This window comes from Heliconius melpomene, chromosome 13, assembly GCF_056956725.1.
Source record: "Heliconius melpomene rosina isolate 202511_hmr_F chromosome 13, ASM5695672v1, whole genome shotgun sequence".
Taxonomy (NCBI): Eukaryota; Metazoa; Arthropoda; class Insecta; order Lepidoptera; family Nymphalidae; genus Heliconius; species Heliconius melpomene.
The window spans coordinates 1,711,167-1,729,818 of NC_140401.1; the positions used below are offsets into that span (position 1 = coordinate 1,711,167).

Consider the following 18,652-nt stretch of genomic DNA (forward strand, 5'->3'; position numbering starts at 1 on the left):
GCCTGAGATCGAACCTGAAACCATCTTGTACAGACTGAGATACGAGTACATGTCCAAACCATGCTATGACGGAGTCAATAAAAGTTATTATCAATTACAATTCAAGGTTACCGATTGTAAAGTGAAGGTTATTTTGTAAAATTGAGAGACGAGATGCCATAAGTACACAACTACACAAAGGACAACAATCATACAGAAAACTATAATTTTAAAACTGAATGTCCAAAAATTTTATGCAAAGTAAAATAACCGGATGTATATAAATTCGTGCCATAAAACTTGAACCTATATGTATCGGTATTCTTAGAGTAACGTTCATTAGACTACAATCTTTTCTGTATATATTAATCACTTACATACCTAACGGTATTAAATATTAATTATATATTTTTTTTTACAATTTCTTTGTAATTCGTAGAGCGCTTCTTCTATTATGAAGTTACAAGAAAATAACAATTAGCAACATTTAATTCCTGAAGCTTATTATATTTTTCTATTAACATGATTAGTTCTGAACCACATTCGCAACACATTAGTTTGTTAGTAAATATTAGTAGGGATTAGTAAATATTAGTACCTAAAACGAGTTGAAAACGTGAGATTATTTCAGGTCTATTGGAATATAATTGTGACGTAACGATGTTTCTTATTAACGTTTGATATAGGTACGCAGAATTAAGCCTCGCCAAGTCAGAGAGAGAGATAGAGAAATAGAGACAATTTAGTGTTAAGACGCTCCGTTCTCCGCTTTCAGGAATTAAGAACTTCGTATTACATAGCGACAGACAACGGCATTAAAAAAAAATAAGAATAACTCATTACCTTTAGTGGGAATCGAAGTCACAAACATCGCGATTGAAGTCAGACGCTACTATGGCTTCAAATAAAACAAGTAATAGACATTTTTGTTTAAGCTTATTTTAGTTTCGTTGAAAATGTCCGGTAAATTTTATATTTTAAATGTATAAAGAAAAACTGGCAGAAATATGTAAATTATATAAATCAAGTGAGCGTTCACACACAAATCACGAAGAGCTCACGGTTAAGTATAGTTTAATATTTAATTATCATTTATGATAAAATTCTAAAAAAGGAAAAGAAACACGAGTATAACATATGGCAACTCGACCGGTTACAATTTATAAACTGGCATATAAATAAATAAAATATCTATAAAATGGAGCTAGCATACTAAATATAATATGTACATGAGAATAGAACAAGTTATATCTAAATTATTACATAATAAAAATGTGAATATTTTAGTAATAAGCAATTGAAAATTATCACTTTGGACTTCCGTACCCAAACGATCTATATGAGGCTATTTATTAATTTGCCCTTCCGTCTGTCTCTGAATTGAACGTCTTCTTCTTCGGTAGTGAGTCACATTCAATCAAATAAATGTATGTTTTAGATTAAAAACAATATTCAATTTATATTTAGATTATATCTGCAGATAAGTGTCAATTTAAAATGCAATCACTTATGCGAAACCAGAAAAAGTATAAAGTTGGCCAAGAAATATGAACATTCTAAAGGTACTCCCTTAAATATAACTTTAGGTCTCATAAAATATTTATTTGATTTGCAAAAATAATATTTTTATGTTTATGTTATGAGGAAAACTACCATGACGTGATATGTAACAATTTCTATATTTATTTTTAACGATTCATCAATAGAGGCTGTCATGGCGCATGGGCAGAAACGAGCGACTGTAATCGCGCAGGTTGAGGGTTCTATTCCCACTTGGAGAAATTAACTATTTCGTATTTTTATTTCCTCGTCCTAGTAGTGGGGGACGAAAGTATAATTACACTAAGTTCCTCGGTTATGCTGCTATGCTAGCTACAAGAAAAAGAAAGCGAGAATAAAAAAAATATTCATCGTATGTCACATCGTAAGTCACAACGTATTATTAGAATATAGACATCTTCGTGACCACCCAGGTGAGTTACACTAACATAATAATAATTGTCTATGAAAAAAGCACATTTTTCAAAACAACTCTTAAAATATTTAAAGCTTAATTAAGAAAATAATGATAACATTATTATGTTTTTTCCAACCCTTGATTATCCATTCATTCCACCTTCTCAAAAATAACTTTTAATTCGCAATATATGACAACTGACAGTTATTATAACTGAAAACGTAAACTAATTCTTAACACACAAGCGCTGCCCACTTATTCTAATTAAACTTTTTATTTTGACAGTTACATCATCGCATGCAAAATGACATGTATTAGACATGTTGCTTATATATGCAACCTTAACTATATAAACATAAGGGCTAGTTCATACTGTAAGACTCTTTAAAGTGAACTTTCGCTTGAACGCGAGTTTAGAATTTTAACTAAGACACGCATAGCTCACACCTACGTGATGCGGACCGACAATTTCATATAGGCATTCGGGAAAAGTCACGCTTTATCTAAGAATATGGATATTACATTGATTTGATATATTTCGGATCTAGTATGATTTACCTGAATTTAAAATAAATTTAGTACGAAAATTTAAAAATAATTTTAGAAAATTAAAACGACTTTAAATTAGTGTCAATTTCAAAGGAAAATTCATTTAAAAGCGTATCTCAAAAACTATTGAATTGATATTGATGAAACTTGGACTATTCCATAAGAATTACAGGTGTATGATATAAATTAGAAGAGAACTATCTATTTATGATTTTAAGTTTCCGGAAAAACATTAGAACAAACATACATGCATAAGTAACGAAACGTACGCCTCTTTTTTTAGTCGGCTAAATATCTAATAATTATGTCATCTTGCTAATAATAAAAATGACGATACATTAGCTACATTCAGTAATTCACCTACATATGTATAAATGTATAAAGTTAATGTTGCTACGAGGTATGCCTAACTTGTCAGTACAATTTACTTTGCTTTGCTCATCTAATCTAACAGTTTATAAATTTATTAGTTTAAGTTTGGATTACATATAAAAAAACATATTACAACGAAAAATCATAGACCATCGAATTGTACCTACATACTCAAATGTCATTTTTCAAACTAATTATGAATGATAAAAAATGGATATTTTTCCCGCTGAAGCAATCATAGGAAACCTTGAAACGTAATGTTTTGACAATCAGTTCTCTACTTCCTACTACTACTACTACTACTACCGCTACTACCGCCGAATTCTTAAGATATTGCGTGTTGAGTGGCGGAACTCAACGCCGCCTTTGCTTTGTTACCAGAGCGAGGAAATGAAAATATTAAATATTTCATTTCCTCGAGTGGGAATCGAACCCCCAACTGTGGCGTTACAACGCACACTTGATGATTTAATTTGATTTACTAGTAAACACTGACGAAGTCAATTGTAAATATACAATCATCTCATATAAATTGGTTTTTCATCATGTTACAAGTTTTTAAAACAAATAAAATATTGACATAAATCATTCCTACAATTTACATACCCATTACATGTACTAACGTCATGTAAAATTCCGTACTTAAAGAGATAAATAAGTGATACTCGATGATTATTTTTCTAATATTAAAAAAACTATGTACAAATCCCTGAGAATTAGTAATAAATATATGGCTAAAGTATTTTTTTGGACCGTAATGTTTTGAAGACATACCACTTACCAGAGCTGTGAAATCAAAATATCCCATTCTTCATAGTAATCGAACCCACAATTATCATGTTTACAATTAAACCCGGTCCCACTGCTCCTTCTTGGGCGAGTTATATATACTCTATATATCAAAAAGTTCCCACTGGTGTCTCATTTACGTATCTACATACATTGAATTCAAATTTAGGAAACGAGTGTTTTAACACTAGGTTCCGCCGTTCTTAAGCTGATTTATTTTATTTGTATGTATTTATATAGTAATTTCACTCACCTAGGCACACAAATGGAGTGGTAGAGGCCGTGGTTCCGAAGCACGTGGATGAACTCGGGCAGCGTCCGACACGCGCCCATTATGCTGAACGCCGCTAACATGCAGTTCCATACTATGAGAGTACGTCGCAGTTCGAACCTGAGACGAAAAAATACATTGAATGTAACAATATAGCAAGCAGTCTTTATAAAAAATATTCATTTCTTTAATTAATATGTGGTATCTAATACATATTAAAGAAATAAAAACAGAAGTCATTTTTTACATTTTTAATTATGGATAGGATAATTTTGTTCGTTTATTTTAAGAGTTTATACATACATTTAAGTCGCCTAGAAATAAATCTAAGTGACTTTAAAAGTACCCTATATATAAAATTCTTTCATTAGTCGATGACTGATAAGCGTTTACGTATAAGGAAACTGAAATCTGTGATGTCAATTCCTTGTAGGTGCGTACTAAAAGATTTGTCAAAATACCAAAAATGAGAGAACATGGGATTCCACGCAAACAAAGTAGCAGTCTTCAACCAGTATTTTTAAATGTTAAAAACTAGAAACCACTAGAAGTTAATAATAAAAAACAACAAAAAATAAGCGATTCATGAGTCAACTATCCGGTCAAACGTATTCGCGATAGTTCAAATTGAATTATTTATTGAAATTAGAAGCTATTGTTTTTATGCACAAGTACGCGAAAAATATTCTAGGTTCTCATTGAATTCAAATTAATCTACCCTTGGCAGAAAAAATACGAGCTCGTATACAAAGCTGGCATAAAAAGAAAGTAACTCAGTTCTATAGGCACTTATAAAACGGTAATTCTAATTTTAAGAGTCGTGCTCTAGATTTAGCTGGTTTCCTCACTAATTTCAAGCTTTGACGAGAAAAGAGACAGAATTTCAAAGCAGCTGCCTTAGTAAATGAATATTTTCTTTTGGGAACGGCTTCTCTGAACACACATAATTGTAAGCTTCAACAAAGGCCGCAACCTTGAATTTTCATGCCTTGAAAAGAATCTCACTCAACGGGAGAAAACTTAAGCGCCCCTTACTTTTATTGTTGCATAATATATTTTTACTCTTGCATGAAGAATATAATAATAGTTGTCGAAATGTTAATATAATGGTTACCTTTTTTACTGTAAAAATAAATACCTTTTTTACTGTACGTCATTGACGTACGAGAAGTAAGTGTATAGTACCTACATACCATATACACACTTCTCGAAGAATCGACGGACGCTGTTTTCTTTGATTAACTGCGTCATTATAAAGTAAGCTTACCGGAACTCGAACGAAATGAAACGTGTAATGAAGGTGATCAACACCATTGTTTTTCCTTGGAAATTAGCTGAGACATAGGAATACTGGTCGCGATGCCTAATTGAGACAGTCGAGTGGCAATTAAAGGGAAGCTGTTTAACCTGATCACGATTTTCTGATAATTTAATAATAATTCATTTAACTAATTATTACTAGAATATATTTATTAACATATTAAACGATTATAATTTATACAGAAAACAAATTTATATAGCTTATAAATTACGTAGAGTTTATTAAAAAGTTTAGGTAAAAAAGTATATTAACTACGATAAATATCTTACAATTGCTAACGAACTAAAAATTTCATTGCTTAGAACTTGTAATTTCAGCAATTAGCATTGACCTTTTCTCCTCGTGACGAGAATAGTGATTAATATGTTGCATTACGGCTTGTTTACATGGCTACAGTGAAGATAACAAGAAATAACACTTTCTTACATCATAGGGCTTCGCCTTCTTAATAAATATTTTCGCCGCTAAGAGGTTTAAGTAGCAGAATACGAGTTCTGCATGCGATTTTATAGTCGTGGGTATAAAATATAAACCCATGGGACATAAGTCTTAGCTTAAACATTGCTCTTGCTTATAGTACACCTATTGTTCAATCTATACAAACTTAAAAAATAATATTTTTTTTCTTCTTTTTATTAATATGTGAAATAATTTATTTGTCTTTTATACATGTCTTGTTTATATTGAGAAGTGGAAGGCCGTACTGGCCTACAAATTATTTTCAAATAACGAAAATTTAAATAAACAATAAAAATACCGGTAATTAATTATAAAATCTACTCCGACTTAAGTAAGGAAGTTATACCTATTTCAAGAAAAAAATATTTATCCATATATAGTACAAGACATTTATTACTTAATTGACCTTACTCAGGAAAGTCTTCTTGTACACAAGTGGTATTACGTAAGGAATTACTTATATGAATTGCAAGAAGCTGCGCTGGCTGTATCAAAGGGAATATTTCCGGCTTTTTATTTTCTCATATTTTTAATGTAGCTTTTAAATGTAGGCCATGGAAAAATTACTTCTACTAGAGAAGCAATTGACGAGTAGAATACGCGTTACCATAACAACGTGTATACCCCTTTATACAAAAGTGTATATGGGATTAAATTAATACTAGATATACTGTTTTTGTATTTTAATAGGCTATGTACTAGTATAGTGCGACGACTTGGAGACTAATCATTTCCTTACACGTGTGACAGTAATATCGCTGTCCTTGATCCCTACTAATATAGTAGTTAGTAAGCGAATGTTAATGCCATCGACTTTTTTTTTTAATTAAATAGTTATCATAAGAAGTTACAGTGACAACGAAGCTCGTGCTCAGGTAGTTTGGGCAAGTAGAGGAATTAATGACGAAAGAATAACTAAAAAAGATTTATGAAGCAATATGAGTGGTAAGAGAGGAAGAGTAGTACTTCTGTTTGTGTATGAAACTATGAAAGCATATAATCACAATAATGAAACACTTAGTGAGGCAGAAATAAAAATAACTTCTTTTTTTTGTTCTATTTCTAATGGTACGATAACTTTTAAATATTATATGTACTTAAATTATTTTCGCAAGTTGTTGTAATAAAATAAAAAAATATACAGATACCTATATTGTGAGGCAAGTAAGGAGAGAGAGAGAGAGATAGCTAACTATTTTTTATAACATTACATTTTCCATTTAACACACCTACTGACTAAAATTGAGCCCGAAACCTTTAAATTTTAACACGTCCCAATTAGGAGTGCGTCAAACTGTATTGCAATGAATTGCATCACATGTACAATTTTAGACTAGTTTACATCGATACGCAGCGCTATGGCACTCGGGATAGTAATAAATGCATTCCAAATATTCTATGTAGGAATATAAGTAGCCTTAAGAGTAATATTCAGATTTCCTTTATTTAAAAAATAATAGGACAAGTACGACGATTGTGAGTTCAAGTCCTAGTTGGAAAAATGAATTATGTTCATTTCTTCGCTTAGGTAAGGCGCAATGTTGAACACTTAATATCCCGACAATTGTGCGGAGAGTGGGATACATACAGAGTGTCTTAACACTAGGTTTCCTCTGCATATCCTGTTATGCGGGAAAAAGCGAGAAGCTGCTATAAATCCAAGGTATTCCTTGCAACACCTATTTGCAAGTCAAATACCTTTTTGGATCTTTTAAATTTACATTCAAAAGTAGTTGTATTGTACAAATCACACCGTATTATCAACAAATATGCACAAAAACTATGGTAGTAATTATCTTATCTCTTAAAAAGTATTCAAGGCCAATGTAAAGAATACTCTATAAAAAAACGTTATTGTTCTGTTAAATTATCAAAGATTTAACAACATACTTATGATAAAATCTTTTTTTTTGTTTACTTATAAGTATTTATACTAAAGGTATTGCGAATTGAGCAGGGTTGCTACGGAATAGCTCAACACGCAATGGTTCCAGAATTCAGCGGAAAGTGGGGAACGGAAAATGACTCAACACTAGTTTTTCAGGTTCCCTCTGTCTCCCTGCTATGTGTGGTGACACACTTAGTAACTTTTTTCATATTTTCGAGACAAATTTTATTTTTAACAAGAGACATTGACAATCGCAAATTCCACTTCAATCCACATTCATGGTATTTATGAACTGCTAAGCTCGTCTAAAAGAATCGGAGAGATACAAAAACTTGTTTTCATATTGGAATCATCAGCGTTTTATCAATTTAAATATAAATATAATAAACACGAACAGTTTAATTAGGCTATTCATAATATGAGGTTATATATTTTTTATATAAAATATATTAACAACGACATCCTTGCGAGATTAACATAGGTAAAAAAAAATAATAAAAAAAAATTAATAGAATATGAAAAAGCAACAAGGCATTATAAAAACTGGCACCGTGAAAATAATTGGAAACGTCAAGAGCATAAAACTTGGCAACTCAACATTTTGCTCTACATATAAGATAATCGAAAAGCAATTTATATTTTAACAAATTTGAAAATTATGCATTTTGATTGAAAAAAATAAAAACTATTATAACTCATTGGGGAGCTGGCATGTACCATTGTTATAGAATCTATCAAATTGATCTATTCTAATATTATACTTTAATTGGCTGAACGCGCTAATCTCAGGAACTAATGGTTTCCATAGTTTTTTTGCGATAGATAGCGTTTTTACCCAGACATTATATCACATTGAATGTGATGAAGCGGCACAAGGGTGTGACTGTAACGCGACGGTTGTGGTTTCGATTCCTCTCCTCAAAGAGCGGCATTGAGTTCCGCCACTCATCACTCAATGCCTCCAAAATTCGGAAAGCGGGGAACGGAGTGTCTTAACACTACATTCCCTCAGCCTACCCCGCTGTGTGTGGGATACATTGTGAAGCTGATTTGATTTGATTTAATTAAAATAAAATTAATTTGACGTAGGCATACAAGTGCACCTGCGATCAGATTTACCTCGGGCTATTCTAAGAATAATTATTATGTGTTATAGGTATGTACACAATGTTTACTTAATTTCTTTTGACCACGTGGGTGAACACAGAGCTAAAGGTTATCTTAAATGAAATATAAACGAAATAAAGTGGTATATGGTATAAAGCTAGACAAACTAACTAAATATTTTATCTAGTTTTATTAACTAAATAAAAAAATAATTAAAATTTGCGTACTTTGAAATATTCATAAAAACAAAATTGTATTTACGAATATTTTAAAGTATGCTTAAAACTATAACATATAATATTCTGCAAGTATCTGCTAAGGACTAGTTTCAGGGTCGTACAATGTGCACGGTGTGTGATATATAGGCCAGTAAGGATTATGACAATTTTATAAGTATTTAAACTATGAACATGTTTTTCCTGTTCAATAGAAGAATATACCTACATATAATTTGTATGGAAACCTGATAGTGTAGTATACTTTATGAAGATCCCGCACGCAATGGTTATTGTTCCAATTCTGTTACGGGAAAATGTTTTTATTTAGACTTAAAACGATAAGGTGTAGCTACTGGTAGAGGTAGAATCATATTACACCAAATATAGTTACTAAAAGTTAATTTTAAAAGTAAATTAAAATTCAGTTAAAAAAAGAGGTTTCTACATAATTTGATTACACTTAGATACAAAATCATCAGAAAAACAGATAACATTTTATTACAACCAGCAATATGCTCGCGCTTATTCTATGAAAGTATTTAATAATATTAGTAAATGTTTTTCTGTCCTAAGTGTGGAAAATGGTAAACTTTAAAATTGTAAAAAATATTTCTAATCAAGTTTTCATTTTAAAGAAGATATCCATACATTGAAAACTATAATTACAGTCAATTCAATAAAACACTTATTTTGTAACAATATTGTCGCATGCAACACTTTATATTGACATATTTTTTTATATTTATGAACTAATTTAAAATAAAACCTGGAACAATAATGGTATTATAAAAATCAACATTTAGGGTTCTATTAATAATAGATTTTCTCATATATCTTTCACGTACAGACAGCGATGGGTTTTAGTTTTATTATAAATTTATAAATATTGCTTCAAAAAACCCAAAAAGTTTAGTACATATATCTATAAACTTTTTAATATTAAGTTATGTTATTTTTACCCAAGTTAAAGATATATAAAATAGCGTATGTTAAGGCTACCATTGAGAAAGCACTAAGGTTAAGCCGAGGCCAGCGACTACCGCCGGACATTCAACTCCGCCGATACCGTAATCAACACAATAATTATTTAATATTTAGTTCCTTATCGCACTTTTATAATACGACGGTTATCGGTGTCATCGCATATATTATGCGGAATTAAAAGAACTAATTTATATAGACAATGCGATTATCAATTTGTCTGTATTAATTAATATAATGATATATTTATAAAACCCATTTTATTAAATTTTAATACTTTCTTTAATTTCTTAGTTTATACAACTCAAAGCGAACTGCCTTGACACTTTTCTTCTTCTCTTCTCTGCCTACCCTTCTATGGAAGAAAAAACGTGGAACTGCTTTTTATCTAATAAGTATATAAAAAAATATGAAATATGTAAATTATAATAAGCTAATCATCAAATCCATGAAATTAATTATTTCTTCAAAGCTAATGACCAAAAAACAAAGACCGGAATATTAGAATAAGCATAAAATAAAACTACTATTTTTTGTGATATTAACGCAATTAAGACATTATGAAGGTTATTTTTTTATTTTATTAAACTTTTATTTAAACTTAATTTTATTCTTTTTTTAAATGTTTAGGGAAAACATGTCGGGGCCACGTGCGTGTAGCGACCACGTGGAGATTAGTACGTATCAATTCTAATCAAGTATGTAGTGGCACCAATAGAAAATGAGACTATATTTGTTATAGGTATGCAGAATAAAGCACTTGCAAATATTTTATATTTCTTTTAAAAAGATTCCTTTAAAGATGTATAAATATGGTTTAAAAAAATTAACTTCTCCGAATAATTCGAGTGTTTCCATGACTTCGACAGACGAAAGTTTGGTTAGTAAAATGAAATGAAAATGTAAAAAAGTTAACACAAGAGCAATGATTAATGGAAACCTGGAAATGCGTACTGTTTTTTTTAACTAGTAAGAAATATAGACCTTGAACTTTATCCCGAATGACGGAGGAAACTTACAATTGTGAAGAATTAATCTTTTTGTGCGTTAAATTTTAGTACAATCTTAAATGTCTTTTGACAGCAACGATATCTAAGAATTCATTAAATATTTTAAATTAATTTTATAGTAAAAGCACTTTTAACGAAAATGGCAATTATGTACACAGCATCATTACTTTTAGCTGCCATTACTATTATTATTCTATACTAACATAACATCGGTTTTTTTTTTCGTTGAACCTGCTAATCTCAGGAACTGCTAGTTAGAATTTAAAAAAATGTGTGCGATAGTTCATTTATCGAGGAAGACCTCGGATGAATAGTTTAACTTAACTCGTATACTTATGGCCATAGTAAGCCCGGTTACTAAGAATGTGTCATAATATACAACTCTTAGTTATTTCCATTTGACCAGACGGGCCAAACTGCAGGTAAAAGTTAGTTTTAAAAATAAAAAAAGAATCATTAATATATATAATATAGTAGTTTATAAAAATATAAACATCATGCACATTTTTATGCCAACCTACGTAAAACACAAATTGTCGTTTACCTAATTATGTCTCATCACCATCATTGAGCACCATAATAGAGTTAATCTGCATACATCTTGGCGAGTATTGCGCGTAAGATAAGTTCTTCAAGAACGATATGATCTCGTAATGTCCACTGGACCTTTGCACCAACATGATTAATTTTATTATTACTTCTGTGTCAGAAATTGCTTTCAGTGTTTGTTTATTTGAATATACATAATTTATATAATTATATTATTATAATTTTCTCTATTATGCTCTTAAGTAAAAGTTAATAAACTCGAATACTGTTAATAATTCAGGAATACAAAAATATTAAAAAGTGTATTTACTAAAATAAAAAAACCTCGACTGCATAAAACTAAAAAGAAAAATAACAAGCTCAATAGTTTATGTAGATTTAGGGGAAACAGTCGGGACCCCTTTAAACTTTACGGAGTATCTTGTAAAAATTTAATTGGTTGAAGAATTATAGGTCCCGACTGTTAATCTTAGAAATACATAACCTTTACTTTACATTGGAGAAATAATTATGTACATACCTAATATATGATACCTATTTCTTTGGATTTTAGATAACTTTTTGTTCTTTTTTTATTTAATCAAATTTCTGGAAAACATTTATTTATTTATTTTCTAATTAAATATAATTTTAAATACATTTAAAATTAACCAGCTACAAAATATATACGCACGTAAATAGGCATAGATAGATGTACCTACTCATAATATTAATGGAGGTAATAAATCATTTTTATGTAATAATAACAGCACTACATTAGCCTTAGCTTTTATATCTAATATATATGATTTTAATGCGTTCGTAAATATTATTAAAATCACTCTAAGGATATAAAATAATTGTTAAAAAAACAACAAAATCCCGATTGCGTATAAATAATGGATAAAAGGGAAAAAGAAGTGTCACAATATGAAATTCAAGTAATGAATAATTTACCATGTATTGTTTTGCAAGATAGTTAATCAAATAATGAAATTACCACATACCGATGTATATTCAAATTAGTTTAATTGAAATTTTTAAAATGCCATATACGGTGATAAATGTATGTAAATCAAAATCAGCTTCACGCTGTATCCCACACACAGCAGGATAAGTAGAGGGAATCTAATGTTAAGACACTTCGTTTCTCACTTTCCGTCGAGTTCTGGAGGCATTGCGTATTAAGTGGCGGAACTCAACCCCGCGCCAGAGCGAAGAAATGAAAATATAAATGCAAATAAATATTTCATTTCCTCGAGTGGGGATCGAACCCACAACCCAGTCGATTTTACAGTCACACTTTGTGCCACGGCTGGTGTCATAAATGTATATAATTTTGGTAAATATTTCAGTGCCCGTAAAAAGTATTGTTTTGCTTAAGCTCATACATACGCTCGAAAAACATTACCCTCCTTCTAACTCTGTCGAGTAAAAGTGGTAACTTAACATTTTTCTTACTTCTGATTTTACTAAAATAAAATAAAATTAATCTCAAAATTTATTTTATAACGTTCTACGATTACACTAATGCCAATTGGTTGAGTTGACTCACTTTAAATTCTTAAGATACGAAGTGTACAGAGTAATAAGTATTTAATTATAAAATTATATAATTAGTATATATTTAACATAAATATTCAATACTGATGACAATCATCATAAATAATGTATATAATTAGATAATTTTCCTTCAGAACTTAATTTATTATATATATAAAAGGACTTGTCCTCACTGACTGAGGTAAGTATTTAATTGAACACGTGTTTCATCGTTTTCTAGAATTCTCCCCCAAAATACGCAAGCGAAGCTGTGCGCGTCCGCTAGTTTATTATAAAATGCAAATAATACAAAATAATTCCCGTATTTTATTTATTTTGTTTATTTATTTGTTTCTTTTAATACAATTTATTACAAAGTATATACTTAAATGGTACTTGAATCACTCCATCACGTGTGTTAGAAACTAAAAGTTCTATAGAAAATATGTATGTCTTATCAATGCGTGTGATTATCGCATCTTATCATTGCTGGTTGACGTTTGATTCGATAGCGTAAATGTGTAGGAGATGAATAAGATTTCGTTTTTGCCATACCTTACATATAAATTTTATACTTAAGATGAACATGAAATTCCAAGTGTAATCCATGAAACGCACGAGAATTTTTTTTAAGATAACCCGAATTGTGCAGTTGTTTAACTTAGCTGGGACAATAACTATACGTCCGATGAAAACCGTTGTTCTCCATTTTCCATAGATATATTTGATATTTAAATAATTCCTTATAATATTTAAATAAACCTGGGCTTATTTATTTATTTAAATTACATATAAATTAATAGTTCCTACATTATACGTATAATTTATACTCTAGTTAGTGATATTCATGTTACGACCATTAGAATATACATATTTTATTAATAAAATCAAAATATTACTAACAATTTAAAAATAGATATTATAATTTTGATACAATACCGAATATGAAGAATACATTAGTTGTTCAATATAAATAGAATTATTGACAGCAATCAAAGCTCTTTCTAAGCTTTCATAGTAACTTTTCCTTATCGCTTGCTAAGATTTTTTTTTCAGCTTTACGCTTTATCCCGAATAGCGGAGCAGGCAGAGGGAAACTTGTGTCATGACACATTGTTCAAAATTACTTTATCGTAGAGAAAAACATAATCATATATTTTTTTTAAACGTATTGCATAACTTAGCAAAATATAAACCACGTTTATCTAAATTAGAAGCGAGCTGAATGCGAAAGGTTATCCTATCTAGGTTATAAAAATAATTATACTTTTAATATAGAAATTATAATATTCCTTTCAAAAGTTATGAAAACGTGTGAGTGGAACCGCATGCATCATTGCATAGACTACAGCCGTGAGAACATCTTATGTTCTCAATCAAAGTTCAGACGCAAAGTAAAATGCTGCATAATATAAAAATATGATATTCGCTAAAATTAATCGGTAGTTCTTTTATCTTTAAGCGGGTAAAGCAAAAAATATAGTAATTAAGTTCCTGTACTATCTACTGGTAAACTACTTAAGACATATTGCGTGTTGTATGGCGAAACCTAACGCTGCACTTCACCTAATTAAAAAGATAAATTAAAATATTTGAAATAAGAACATACGAGGGGGAATCGTATCTATTATGTAATGTCGAACACTTTCAAACTGAGCCACGATGGCCATATTTATAATTGAGTCTGGATCTGGAGTGTTACACAACGATGCAGATCAGTTGCGGGTCAAACTGGCTATCCGTCCGGTTGCCCTATTACTTATACTATATACCTATTATGATTATATTCTTCAAAACACTTTTTATATATACGGTAATAGTATACCCCCAATTACACATAATATCTTCAAATCAGATCCTATGTCATTTTCTCCTTTTTCCATCTTTAAAATTAATGGTTACTGGCCGACGGAACTTAACGCTGTTCTTTGACCAATTAAATGCTCTACCTTATATTGCCGAGAAGAATACTAACTTGGATATTTTACGCAGTAACATTTTATTATATATAGTGATATAATACAAAAAAGTTATGTGAATAATAAATAGCCAGCTCCTGGGTCATCTGGAGAATCATCGATCTTGATTGAATTGATCAACGCCCGTCAATATGGCTTCCGCCATGGTTGCTCAAACGGCGATCTTCTAGTTTACCTACCAAGGGAGAGGGCCTGGCATTTAGTCTGGACATGTCGAAGACCTTCCATCGACTATGTCAGGGGACGATGCTAGCCAAACTTCCTTCTCACGGACTTCCCGAGAATTTATGCAAATGGATTGTCAGCTTTCTCACAGGGCGCAGCATCATGGTCGTTATCGACGGTTTTTGCTCTGAATACATGCCCGTGGACGCTGGCATGTATATGTCCACCAAGGCTACGTGCAATCCCCTACGCTGTTTTTTCCGCATGTCAATGACATGTTAGAGGATTCTAACATACATTGCTATGCAGATGATGGCACAGTGGACGCTATACACACCGGCTGCGCAAGTCTTTTTCGGCAAAATGTAGATCAGTGCCTTCTTCAGAGATTTTCTACCGCATTTATCATGGGGAGTGTTCTGGGGAACTGTTTGACTTGCAGAAGAATTTTCTCACCGCACTGTACGTCACAAACTCAAATACCGTCTACACCATCTGGATGTGTGTTATACATATATATGTATACCAAAAAAAAATAATTAAATTATTATACTATAAAGTAGCATAGTCTAAATAACAGTAACAGCCCAGTCACAATGTTGTGCATCATATTGTAAAAATCAAAATATATATTACTTTAATATGATTGAAGATGATGGTTTTATTTAAATAAATATATATTGTACTTTTACATATTTTTTTATAACATTGGGCCAGTAAGCATAAGCATGTTAAATGCTTAAATCATCACAGTATTTTCAACTTCACATTTTAACCCTAATATAGTAGATTAGTGCAAGAAAAATATAGTGCATTCCATTCCACTTTCTGCTTTTCATTCATGATTCCCCCAAATGGGGATTGAACTCACATCCCTTGTGTTTAGTCACAGTGACATGAGGGATAAAATAAAATTAGTTAGTAGGTATTATCTAGAAAGGTGTTCATTGCATATAATTAGAATGTTATTAAGGAAATATTTTGCTTTTAATTTGGCTCGATAAAATTATAAAATATACTCTACATTGTTTGTAAATTTATAAGGAAATAAATATTTTAATAACCTATAACAGTAATAACTATATCATAATTATTATGAAAATTTATGATTGTCCTAGTATTCTGACTACATATTATAAGCCTGTAGACTGCACCGTGTATATGTAGGAGATAAGACAAAGAAAAAGAATTAGCAGGTTTGTGATTTAAAATAAGGAAAATTTGATGTTAACATAACATAGGAACACTTATGATAACATGAAATTTAACTTATACAGTAATAAGGGAACCTTGGGTTAAGACACCCTAATCCCTATGCATCACTTTATTATTGGCCCATGGTATATTGGTGTTGAATGGCAGAACTTAACATCACTCATTGTCTTGTTGCCAGAGTGAGGAAATAAAACATTCATTACTCTGATTGGGAATGGAAATCGTAACCATTGTGGTTAGTCAAAACACTGTGCTTCTGTGTCCTTAGCCACATCACCTGTGTACTTATGAAGAATAATTTCTGATATATTTATGAAATGCAAATGCCCCCAGAATTCAGCAGAAAGTGAGTAACAGTGTCTTAACGCTAGATTCCCTCTGCCTATCCTGCTGTGTGCGAGATACAATGTGAAGCTGATTTTATTTTATGTATTAAAAGAATAGTGAAAGAAAGATATTCACTGTCATACTATACCTATTAATTATAACTAATTTAAATGTTTAGGAGTGTACATAACAACTTAACTGGTTACTTAGTTGTCATTATTTTATTTATTGGTTTCACATATATTTTATTTTCAAAATATAATATTTATATTTTGAAGGTATAATTGCGAAAAAGTTAATTAAGTTTCTTTAACACTACAAAGTTACTGTATGATAAATGGTATTTTTTTTAAAGATTTAAGTACAAAAATAATATTATAAATAAAGATTTGTTTAAATAAAAATAAGTTTAAGTTAAATTTTATAAATTTATATCGTAATAAAAATGTATTTATAATATACAAAACCATTTTTTTGCACTTTAAAATTAAAGCTTTAGCATATACTTACATACAATTTTATACATAATGATAGCTACTAAATATTTAAAAAATAGAAAGTATATGTAACCTAAATTTTTTAAAATTTAAATAATATTTAATTTAAGAATTGAATTAACTTACCTTGGGCGATTTTGCATATAATATTGACCACCGAAAATAAATGCCATATAAATTCCAACATAATAGAAAGCGACAGTCCAGTTTTCAGTCATCCACTTCCTGGAATTTTGGTGAATAAATTCGTTTTCGAATTCGAAAATGTACGAATAATTCGGCGTGATATCCAGGTCGTAGCTCATCGCCGCCTCCATCATTTCCGTTTACCGTAAAAAATATCACAAATGTATATTTTGCACAGTCTAGAGTCAAGAATTATTAAAATGTTACACTGATATCACCGGCGAAGGATTAACCTAAAAACTGTTAACAAGATACTTATGTATCTGTTGTTATATCACAGATGGATAAAATGTCAATATTCCGAAGGGGCGGCAAGGCGTACCGCCGTTGAGACACTAAATTCTAGTTATGGACGTGGAATGGATCGACGCTGAATATATATTAACGGAGACGAGGCGTCGGCCGCAGCCCGAGCGGATTCACTCGTCAGGCGTTACAGACGAGACGGAACGATGAATGAACTCAGTATTTGCCTCATGCCTTAGTCACGACATTCATGACACTATCCCAGTGATCTAGTCAGCCCGCCGACCAACCGACAACCGCGCCGCACACTGTCATTTACATAAAACCATTTGACAGTTCCCCGCAGCAGTGACCAGAGCCATAGATTCAAAAAAAATATAGTTCTGTCATGTTATATTTTTTTTTAATTAGTCTAAAAATACAATCTGTGCTTTGATATTTTTTACGAATTTTAAATATATTGATGTAAAATCTTTTCAAATACATATTTAATATAAAGTTTATAAATAAATGATTAATAAATTTCTTATAACGGTTAAAGTAATTAAATATATAATTTTCATGTGCTTAAACACCATAAACGTAATTAACTTCTTTTATTGTAACTGGTAGCCTGGCTTGTTAATTTCAATTTAGATAGCATATTTCTAGAAGCACTTTATTCTTAATAAATCGAGTAACAACGAAATGCTTCTTAGTTCTTACTATATTTTAGTATGCAATAAGTAATTTTAGTAAGCAATAACAAATAATATTTTTTATGAAATAACTTTGTAAAAATTATGTTTTCTACGTATTAACACGATTATTCAATTTGCAACATTAAATAATAATATAAGATGAATAACATAACATACAAGTTTTTAATATATTTTTTGTTATTAATGTTAAAATAATTTTATTCAATTTAATATGATTTTTAAACTCTGCTTGGAACGATAGACGACTGGATTAACACCCTATTTTCGGTGTCTTAATTTGACTACTTTTTACAATTAAGCCTAACCATTACCTGAACAAAAATTATGAGTCTATATAGATAGTTACACTAAAATAAAACAACTTA

The 18,652-nt window shown here is 30.5% G+C and overlaps 1 protein-coding gene across 1 annotated transcript in view; it reads right to left on the minus strand.

Annotated features, from left to right (window-relative positions):
- Positions 1-17,873, minus strand: part of Baldspot (elongation of very long chain fatty acids protein baldspot) — a 29,100-nt gene extending 11,227 nt beyond the window's left edge. Inside the window, exons 1-2 of the mRNA XM_085195790.1 lie at positions 17,281-17,873; positions 3,900-4,037 (exon numbers count right to left, since the gene is read on the minus strand). Coding sequence (XP_085051916.1) covers positions 3,900-4,037; positions 17,281-17,474 — 332 coding nt within the window. The 5' untranslated portion in view covers positions 17,475-17,873. The remainder of the gene's footprint in view (positions 1-3,899; positions 4,038-17,280) is intronic.
- Between the last annotated feature and the right edge of the window lie 779 nt (positions 17,874-18,652).